The 10,752-nt window shown below is 43.7% G+C and overlaps 1 protein-coding gene across 1 annotated transcript; it reads right to left on the bottom strand.

The window, feature by feature from the left end:
- Nucleotides 1–5,923: 5,923 nt before the first annotated feature.
- LOC310676756 (small nuclear ribonucleoprotein F-like) lies at nt 5,924–6,300 on the bottom strand. Its single transcript, XM_083438875.1, has one exon. The coding sequence runs from the start codon at nt 6,188–6,190 to the stop codon at nt 6,044–6,046; it is 147 nt and encodes a 48-aa protein (XP_083295001.1). The 5' UTR covers nt 6,191–6,300; the 3' UTR covers nt 5,924–6,043.
- Between the last annotated feature and the right edge of the window lie 4,452 nt (nt 6,301–10,752).

Raw genomic sequence — 10,752 nt, 5'->3', positions numbered from 1 at the left:
TGTCTCAACATACAAGAATAAGCAGACATGAGAGCAGCAGAATTTCCAGTTGTTGACCATTTCAGACTCCGCTGCTTTAAAGGCGGTAAGGCATCTGTGTCAGGTGCAATTTTAATTTCCTTTCATTTTCTACAGCAGCGGTAGGGCCTGTGGCCAAGACCACCCCCTTTGGGCACCCTTAGGGTGATTATTGTGATGTCCCTGCAATTAGGGACCTGTGCTTTGTTAAGTAGCTGGCTAGGTTGATGCTAGCTTTATTCCAACATCCCTCATTATTTTATTTGTTCCCCTGCAAGCAAAGGAAAAGGGCATGTGTTTATTACTGTGGGAACAACCCGACTGCCAAATTTATGGAAGACATTATGTGAACTATAGCTTAGTATGCACCATTACCTTTTAATGGGCAGGGAAAAAATGTTGGGTGATTTTTATTTTTATTTTTGGTATGATAGCAACTAATCTAAAGGAATAATTTCTGCACCTTTTCTTTAGGGTCTGTGCTGAATAAGACCTAGTTGTGATAAAGAAAATGGGTAGTAAGCAACTAAGTTTTTACTCAGAGCAGACACTTTGAATTTAATAACTTAGTCATCATTATTATTTTCAATAGTTCTGCTATGAGTAGGACTCAGTTGAATACCTCTTGGGTGGTATTCAACACTATTCCCACACAAAGTAGACCCACTGAAATAAATGGAGATGACTAACTTGGGTTCATTAATTTCAGTGGGTCTGCTCTGAAAAGGACTTCGTTGACTATGTGTTTTTGATGGTTGAATGTACAAAGGTTCTTAAAAACAAACAAACAAACCCAAGGGAAAGCTAAAAATGGATCCAGGGACTTCAATTACCTTATTTTTCGCCCCATAGAATGCACCGGCCCATAGGACGCACCATGTTTTTTTGGGGGGAAATAAAGAAAAAAAAATTATTCCCCCCCCCAGGCGCTTGTGGGGCCGGGAGCGGGGAGAAGCGCTCTTCTCCCCGCTGCCCGCCTTCAGATCAGGTCCGGGGACAGGGGGAAGACGCGCTGCGCCTCCCTGCTGTCGCCGGAGCTTGCGGGGCTGGCGGCGGGGAGAAGCACACATCTCCCCGCCGTCAGCCTCCAAACCACATAGGGAGACAGCGGGATGGCGGCGTTCCGCCTCCCCGCTGTCCCCCGACCTTGTGGGGCTGGCGTTGTGGCTCTCCTGAAGCCTGGCTCCAGGCTTCAGCGAAAGCCTGCATTCGCCCCATAGGACGCACATACATTTCCCCTTCATTTTTGGAGGGGGGAAAGTGCGTCCTATAGGGCAAAAAATACGGTACCAAAATAAGGGGAGGGGGATTGCCCTCAACTTGTGGAGATTGAGGAGCCAGGAATGAACAATGACACTCAAGGTGTATTATGTGTGGAAGCTTCACCGTGTTCAAATGGTTTTTCTAACAGGGATGGGGAACATTTTTTTGGCCAAGGATCACATTACTTTAGTGAAAACATCATGGTAGGGGCACATTCCACAGTATCAGATCCATACACAACCACACACCTTTCACAGAAATTACAATAGAATTGGAGAGTTGGAAGGGACCCTGAGGATCATCTAGTCCAATCCCCTGCAATACTGGAATATGCAGCTGTCCCATACAGCGATCAAACCTGCAACCTTGGTGTTATCAACTCCATACTCTAACCAACTGAGCTACCCAAACCAGATACAATCACACAAACACATACAACCATACATAAACCTATTGCCCATGGAAACAGGCATAAATTTAATTATTAGCAACTGCACTCTAATTTCACCATCTATTTTCTCCATATACTTGCTTTTCTTTTTCACAAAGTTTGCAGAGGAAAAGACAGCAATTCAAAATCTTGTATCTGTTCCAACTGTGCAAAAAAATACAAATATGGTTATTGCACAGCTGAACTGCAAGCACTGCCCCAAATTTCAACATGCAACTGTGTCTTGAAACTGCATGTATGCATCTGCAAAATCCCCAGGCTAATTTTTGCATGTTTGCGAGGAGCACAGATACGTTGAGACATTTCCTCCTCTGCTTTGATCTTCCTGGAGCAGATCTTGCAGAGGAAGGAGCTGCAGTTGAACACTTTGCACAACATCAAAGCCCTTTTCCATCTGAACTACTCTTCAATGAACAGCAAGTGGTTGAGGGAAGACCCAGAGAGTCAGGGGAAATCTGGTTGGAGGCTCCATCTGGCCCATACACTAACTGAATATTATTTTGAGATATTTTTGAATATCACTGCTAGTGGCAGATAGGAAGTAATACATTACATGGATTGCCCCCCCTCCCCATGAGATGCAATAAATTATCACTTCTATTTATTATGGTGATGATTAGTAGTGGTAGTAGTATCGCTGCTGCTACTAAATTCTTCTAGGTCCTACATACTTTTTTTAAAAAAACAAAATAGGTTTGTATTCTACTAAATACAAAATGAGAGGAATAGCAAGAGAAGAGAAGAGGGAAATATGAAAGGCAGGCACTAATTCTTGCATAATGTTACATCATTGTGATAGTTATCAAGGGGAACAGCCACTGATGGAGACATATCTGGGAGAAAGGAGACAAATGGGAAATGATCCCCCGTGAGCCAATGGACAGGCCTTGGCGTCTCAGCACTCACTGATGCAGATAGGTGAAATAGCTGCTGATGTTGACTGTGTTCATATATCACAGTAAACCATGGTTTGTCAGCTTCCCTTCAGGCTCTCATGCTTCCCCTTCTCTATTCTTCTACACTGCAAGGAGGAAATCAGAAACTTCTGCTTTCATTTCAGGTTAACCATAGTTTAGCATGCCACCTAAACCATAAACTGTTGCTAATCCTAACTAAGTTTGTTAAGTTAAATAAGCCAGCTTCATCATAACTAATGGTTTGCAGTAGGCATGTTTCAGACAAACCATAACTGGCTGGGTTCAGAAAACATGAGAAACTGTAGCTAATGAAAAATCACAATGAAAGTTTCTGAATTAGTCCTCACAGCCACATCAGAGGAGGGGGTGGAGGGAACATGCAAGCCAGGTGAGAGGCTAGACTCATCCCCATAATGGCAAACCATTGTTTACTGTGATGTCTGAATGCAGTGACTGTGTTCCGAAGCATGAGATGCAGGTGTGCAATCCCAAGAAAAGATGTGCAGATTGCATACAACAATGGACAAACAAGTTCACTTTGTTGTGCAATAAGCTGCTTGAGCAGGAAAGTCATGAGATACAGTAATTCATCCCGGACAGCTTTTAGATATGAGCTTTTAGATATTCAGCTTACCCTGCAACTAATGATTTCAGTAACAAGAACAAGATTCTAACCCCCTCCTGCTAATCTAATGGCCCAACACAAGAGCAGACTTTATGACACCATATTTCAGAGCCTGAGCATGGGTAAAGCCCAAGATCTGGCACAAACATAAACACAGACTATAAATTAGAAACAAATAGGGCACTGTGCATTTCAAGATCCCAGGCTCTTTCTAAATTTACTGGCTGTTTGTTGAGATTTTGAGACTAATGGCGGTATAAAATATTCCAGCCAACTAGTAAAGCAAAGGTTTAGAATGATTGAGAAGTATGGATCTGATGCTCCTGATTAATGGTGGGTAAATTATTGTTAATGCATGCAGTAAATGTCAGGGGCAATAATTTACTGAGCAGTCTCAGAAGCACCATAGAGGTTCTGCTCATCTAAAAGTTGAGAAAGGAACAACGGCTAGTGGCAAGCAGGAAAGTATCAGACTTCTGGCTTGAGCTCAAATGGAGCATGGGCAGCTGTGGACACATTCCAACCTACGGCGTGTCCTGGAAAAAAGGTCTACTATATAGTATAGTATAGTATAGTATAGTATAGTATAGTATAGTATAGTATAGTATAGTATACAGTGGTACCTCGGGTTAAGTACTTAATTTGTTCCGGAGGTCCGTTCTTAACCTGAAACTGTTCTTAACCTGAAGCACCACTTTAGCTAATGGGGCCTCCTGCTGCCGTTGCGCCGCCGGAGCACGATTTCTGTTCTCATCCTGAAGCAAAGTTCTTAACCTGAAGCACTATTTCTGGGTTAGCGGACTCTGTAACCTGAAGCATATGTAACCTGAAGCGTAACCCGAAGTACCACTGTAACCCGAAGTACCACTGTAGTGTAGTATAGTACAGTACAGTACAGTATAGTATAGTATAGTATTTACTATATAAATCCTATAATATAGCATTTATCATGTAGCATAAGCTTCAATCCTGCATATATTTCCTTAAATTTCAGTGGGATTTGAGCATCCTAGCTGTGCAAGATTGGAGTCACAGAACGCTTCCATCACTGACATTAAGAATGTCCTTTTGTCTCTTCCCACTTTTTTGAAGTCTTTTTTTTTTTTTAAAGTCCATTCCGCTTAAATAAGCAGCTTTACTGAATAGTGCAGGAGCTGGACAATGGACAATGTCTCTGCTGTGGCTTCCTTCCCCAAGAGCAGGGGTGGAAAGCTTTGGTTCTCCAGATTTTGTTGGACTCCAACTCCCATCTGCCCAACCAGTACTGCAGATGGTTAGGAATGATGGGAGTTGCAGACCAACAACCCTTTCCCTAGAGCCCCTCCTTCTTGCTAGGAGAAAGTCTCTGCAAACTCTGCACTGCTGACCAGTCAGGAGAAGCTGGGGATGGCTGTTCTAGATTGCATCTGAAAATCACCAGGCTAGAATCACTAGGTGGAAAATGCAGGGAAACAGATTATTGGCAGTGAAACAGACTGCCTTGGGAAGCGGTAGCCTGTCCTGGACATCAGTCAGCTGGGTGGACGTCAGTCAGAGATGCTGTAGTTCAGAAGTGCCTTGAATGGTGGAGCAGAACCACTGATCTAGCTTCCTGGCAGGTAGGCTGTTAACCGGGAAGGAGAGGGGGAGGTGGTGGGGAGGCTGGGACAGTGCACACACCACTGGAACCACTCTGGTGTTCCTGTTGGTGTGTTTGCACTGTGCTGACCTGCTTGCCACCTTAACCCTCCTAGTAAGCAACAGCGACCCCTCCTTACCAGGAAGCTAGTGTAGCTGTTCCACCCCTCCCAGTTGGCCACTTCTGCTGTACTTATATCCAGGGTTTTTATTCAGCTGGAACTCACCAGAACTCAGATCCGGCACCTCTCAGGTGGGTGCCATTGCCATTCTAAGAGAACAAGGGAGGTGTTCGTGGTGAGTTCTGGCACCTCTTTTTCTAGAAAGCTAGTACAGTCATACCTTGGGTTACAGATGCTTCAGGTTGTGCATTTTCGGGTTGCGCACTGCGCTGAACCTGGAAGTACTGGAACAGGTTACTTCCGGGTTCGGCGTTTGCGCATGCACAGAAGCACTAAATCGCACTTTGCGCATGTGCAGAAGCGCCGAATCACGACCCGCGTGTGTGGAGACACGATGCTGTGGGTTGCGAATGCTGTGGGTTGCGAACGTGCCTCCTGCATGGATCACGTTCGCAACCCGAGCGTCCACTGTACTGCTATATCCTGCATGGATCGGTGACTGGACTGAACAATATCCAAGGTTACTTCCATCTTTACAATGCTATGAACTTAGCTTTTATGGGTAGCTGCCTTAGGCATTTCTCTTTCTGTAGTCTTTCAATGAAAGGAATCAATGGGCTAGAGCAACTTCCTTTCTCCTAGACACGCATGTAGCAGAAGATTAAGTCCTTAAGGTTTGGGGTAGTCCCTTCATAATAGCCCTGATTATTTTCCTGACTCATCTTGATTTGAAAGCTTTCCTTCTGCAACTTCCTGCAACAATTGTGCTCAGTATCAGGATAGGCTGCTTGTTTTTTTTATGGGGTTTTTTTTGGCCATAAAAAAAATGTTACTTGACAAAACCTTTAAAAAGCAAACAAACAAAACTGGACAACTCAATTTCTTAGCACAGTTAAAAAACAACAACTTCCCTCCCCCCAGATAGTTATTCTCTCATTTCTCCTTCTTCTTCCACACCCCTTATATAAAGGACATTATTGCACCTTATCAGAACTTCACCAAGGTGTCCAGATAATGCACCATCAATATATTATCCTGTATTTGCAAGCTGCATGTTCATGTAGCCATCGATGGAGACAAGGTAGCCTTTGTATTCCACCCCCCACTTCAGCTTCACCATCACTGGCTTCCCAGTCAGCCTGTTTAGGAAGGGCTTTGGATTGAGAGGCAAACTCATAGCAACCAGATCAACCTAAGGGCGGCTGCAGCAACAAAAAAATTATTTACAGGCAGCACGTGTGCCCGCCAAAGCTCTAAAAAGAAAAAGCAGGATAGGCTGCTTGTTCAGATGACCTCAGAAAGTCCTTCTTGGGAATCTTTTAAATAGTATTTAAATGGATGGAGGAAAGGAGTGTAGGTGAAGAACAACCTATAAAATTTACTGCTCCTGCTTCCAATACCTGACGGGCAACTATTTAAAAGCTGAGAAGACTATTAATGCAGCCTGCAAAATAAGTCAGTAAAATTTTACAATACATTTTCCCCAGTGTGCATGTTTGGTTTCTCTTTTTGTGTGTTGTGATCATTTTGTGCTGTGATTATTTTTTAAAGCTGTTTGAAACAGGGCCTCTTTGAAATGCTGACATTATGGATTCAGAGCGGTAGTAAACTATGAGGTGTTGGGTTTTTTTACATATCACTTTAATATGACACCATTTAGGATGTAATGACTGCAATCTTAGTTTTTGAAATATTTTGAAAAACAGATTTGAAGCAGGCTAGCGAATTTGATGCCTGGTTTTCTGCACCTTTCTGGAAGATGTGACTTTGCATGATAACAAAATGTTCAGATTTAATGGGCAGAGGGTGACAATAATTTGTTTCAGTGCCCTTGTTAAATGTCAGGCTGCACTCAGGGCCAGATATTTTTAAATTGTGTGCCATCAGGAGCATCAATGCAATAAGCACAGAATATTTCCATTGCTGTTGGGGAGAAAAATGCTTTCATGCCTATTGTTTTTTTATTCATCCAATTGTATATGAAAGGCTTACTGAATACTAACATTCAGTATGCCTTCAGTAGAGCATACCCAACAACTTATCACAAACGTATTCTGGTATTATCGGTAGATATACTGGTAAACAAGGTCTACAAATACAGTTATCAACTCGCCACTGCTAAGTACATTTTTTGCTCTGGTCAGTGCACAAGGTCAGTAACAACTGCTGACTTTCTTCCATACCAGGAAGAGAATGAGGATTCTCCATGATGCCTTGTAGACTTCAGCCCAAGAGAATGGCAAGAAAAGAAAAGTGTGCTGAACCTCAGGAGACACTCATAAAGCCACGAGTCTTCTTGCTGCATCTGAATTGTCACAATGGAGATGAGGTCCTTTCTTTCTCCTCAGCTGATGGAGACGCTCCTTCAGGTATACAGGACCGAGGCCGTTAAAGAGCTGTGCTTGTCAGAAGACTCTGGCCCTTTTCTCTGACAGGCTAGGCAGCAGCCAACAAACAAAGGCTGAATCCTAATAAGACAGAGGTGATGTGATATGGGCAGTTCTCATATCTGGGACTTATGCAGCCAACCTTTTCTGGATGATAGTCTGGAAGTCTCAACTGTCCTGCACTGCCTTGGTCTCTGTGGCTGGTTGTGAATCTGACACAAATACAGAAGGCGAGGGCAGTTGGCTGCTTCAAGCAGGCAGTCAAATAGTCTAAGGTGGGTGAAGCAGGGTTGAGCTTAAGCCCTCTATACAAGTTGCCATATATGCTGCTCAGGTATAATGCCCATGCTGTACAGGTTTAATGGAGAGAAAGGAGGCCAGCCCCTACTGCTACCCAACACTAGTCAGAAATCTGCATAAGAGTGAATTTAGTGATGCAGTAGCGATTGATGCCCAAAGCAAAAAAAATCAATCCAACTCTAAATCATTTTCTGGGAAGCACTGTTAAATATAATGGGAGGCAAATAATACCCTGCTGCCTATCTGAACACAAGAGACAGTTTTTGTTAGCACCACTGTCGCCTTCGCCCAGTGAGCCACCATTTTAAGAATGTGTTCCTTAAATGACAACTCTCCTGAACAAAATACACACTGTTTTTAAACGGGAAGACACTGGGACAGCACGAGGTTCAAACGTGGCAATTTTTTTGGCTGAGTATCCCTGTTGGTTTCAAGAATGATGCTGCTTCTGTTCCCAAAGGCAAATACTGTTTTGTGTTTCTGTTAAGATTATGATTATTTGGAGAATGTCGCTATGACACAAACACACATACTCAAAAAGAGTTTGTATGTAATAATAGCCTTAAATACTTTTCTTTCTTTTTTTTACTAACTGCCCTGCCAGCTGGAAACTCTCTGAGTAGACAGAGCGAAGTTCTATTAAAGGTTTTCTGAACATCTGACCTGTCAGTGAAGAGATGAATGACACTTCTAGACATGTCTGCTTTTTCTGTTTTTCTTTACCTGCGAAATAATACTATTGCAAACTTTAGGGTCGTGCACCAGATTTGGCTGAAGCCTGAGCACCAAGCCAAACTGGGCCTATTTTGAGGGACAAGCTGGGTTTGCAGACCCACAGATCAAGTCAGGTTGGATAGCCCAGAGTGATTCATGACTGTCAGGGAGTGAGGCAGGATAGGAAAACGGTCTGATTCTTCCTTCTCAGGATCATCCCCTCTTGCTCAACATAGCTGTCAACTTTTCCCTTTTCTTGCGAGGAATCCTACTCAGAATAAGGGAATTTCCCTTTAAAAAAAGGGAAAAGTTGACAGCTATGCATACTGAGTATCTTTAAACATACTGAGTATTTATTACATCTTATTTAATTATACTTAACACATTCATTACTTTTAATAGTATTAGGAGCTGCCCACTTTCTTGAGTGCTGAAGAAGTTCCAGAAACAGCTCTAATGGGTTCAGATTTTTTTGGATGCTAGAACAGATTCCCTCCCCCCGAGGTATGCTTTATTTGCAAATGTGCAGGCATAGTATAAAGGTAAAGGTAAAGGTACCCCTGCCCATACGGGCCAGTCTTGACAGACTCTAGGGTTGTGCGCCCATCTCACTCAAAGAGGCCAAGGGCCAGCGCTGTCCGAAGACACTTCCAGGTCACGTGGCCAGTGTGACATCGCTGCTCTGGCGAGCCAGAGCCGCACACAGAAACGCCATTTACCTTCCCGCTAGTAAGCAGTCCCTATTTATCTACTTGCACCCAGGGGTGCTTTCAAACTGCTAGGTTGGCAGGAGCTGGGACCGAACAGTGGGAGCGCACCCCGCCGCGGGGATTTGAACCGCTGACCTTTCGATCAGCAAGCCCTAGGCGCTGAGGCTTTAACCCACAGCGCCACCCGCGTCCCTCAGGCATAGTATAAATGGAGGCAAATAAGCACTCCAACAGGATAGAAGACCTGTTGCTCCACAACAGATAGCCCAGTTGTCACCCAGCTCAAAGCAGTCTCCTTGCCCCTGTCTCTTCAAAACCTGCCATTTCTCTCTCACACAAAAAAGACAGACAAACCAGCCACCACCCCTTAGCGGGAGGGTCAGGTGCCACCTTCCTGAGAAGTGATGGGTATCTGACTCAAACACACTGAAATTTCCAGCAGTTATATATCTCATATATATCTCATTAGCTCTTAGCAGCCACAGTTCTGGCCTATTAACCATTAATCTGCCAGCCATCACCATAACACTACCAGCTTTTGGAAAGTCGAGGTAGACAATGTTTACATGCTTTATGGCACACTCAAAGAACGCTGAAAGGTCAGTTGGACAGGTCTTGCCCTTGCAGCAGCCATGCTGCTTCTACTTCAGCAAGACTTGTTCTTCCATAGACGTGGTAATTATAATTTTTAAAATGCTTTCTATCATTTCCCTCAGAGGAGACATTAAACTACTGGCCCACAATATCTTGGCTCCTGTCTGGATTTCTTTTTAAAAAGTGGTTTCCATATAAAAGGTAAAGGTAAAGGGACCCCTGACCATTAGGTCCAGTTGTGGTCGACTCTGGGGTTGCGGCGCTCATCTCACTTTATTGGCTGAGGGAGCCAGTGTACAGCTTCCGGGTCATGTGGCCAGCATGGCTAAGCTGCTTCTGGCAAACCAGAGCAGCGCACGGAAACACCGTTTACCTTCCCGCCAGAGCAGTACCTATTTATCTACTTGCACTTTGACGTGCTTTCGAACTGCTAGGTTGGCAGGAGCAGGGACCGAGCAATGGGAGCTCACCCCATCGTGGGGATTCGAACCGCTAACCTTCTGATCGGCAAGTCCTAGTTTCCATATACCTAGATGCTATTTATTAAGAAGTTTCATTGAAATCAGCAAGTTTTGCTTCTGAAGCTGCGCATTTGCACACAGAAGCCCATAACTGTGAACATTATAGCAGCCTAAGTGTGAATTAAAAAGGATTTGACAGTTGCATTACTAACACAGACCCTTGCATATCACTTAGGTTTGTCCAAATCAGAACGTCTTATATCACTTCCAGGCTCAGAAACATTTTCTGAAGGTGTCACAACAAGTAGGTACAGTACGTCAGCCAAATGATGAATAATAGGATCTTGTTGTTGGAGGGTGATCAACAACTGTTCTTGTTGAACTTGCTATAAGCAAAATTGAACCATTCCTTTCTGTTTGCTGCATTTCAGCTCTTATATACTGTGCATATTAGACCTTATTTTTCCAGATCAAATCTTATCCACTCAAGGAACGGACAGAATACTAGAAAGAGGGGCAGAATATATCTATATCTCTATCTTTCTATCATCTATCTATCTATCTATCTATCTA

This window comes from Podarcis tiliguerta (genome assembly GCF_965153285.1).
Source record: "Podarcis tiliguerta genome assembly, chromosome: 4".
NCBI lineage: Eukaryota > Metazoa > Chordata > Lepidosauria > Squamata > Lacertidae > Podarcis > Podarcis tiliguerta.
The sequence above is the reverse complement of the archived record's forward strand: the minus strand, read 5'-3'. Positions and strand labels throughout refer to the sequence as shown.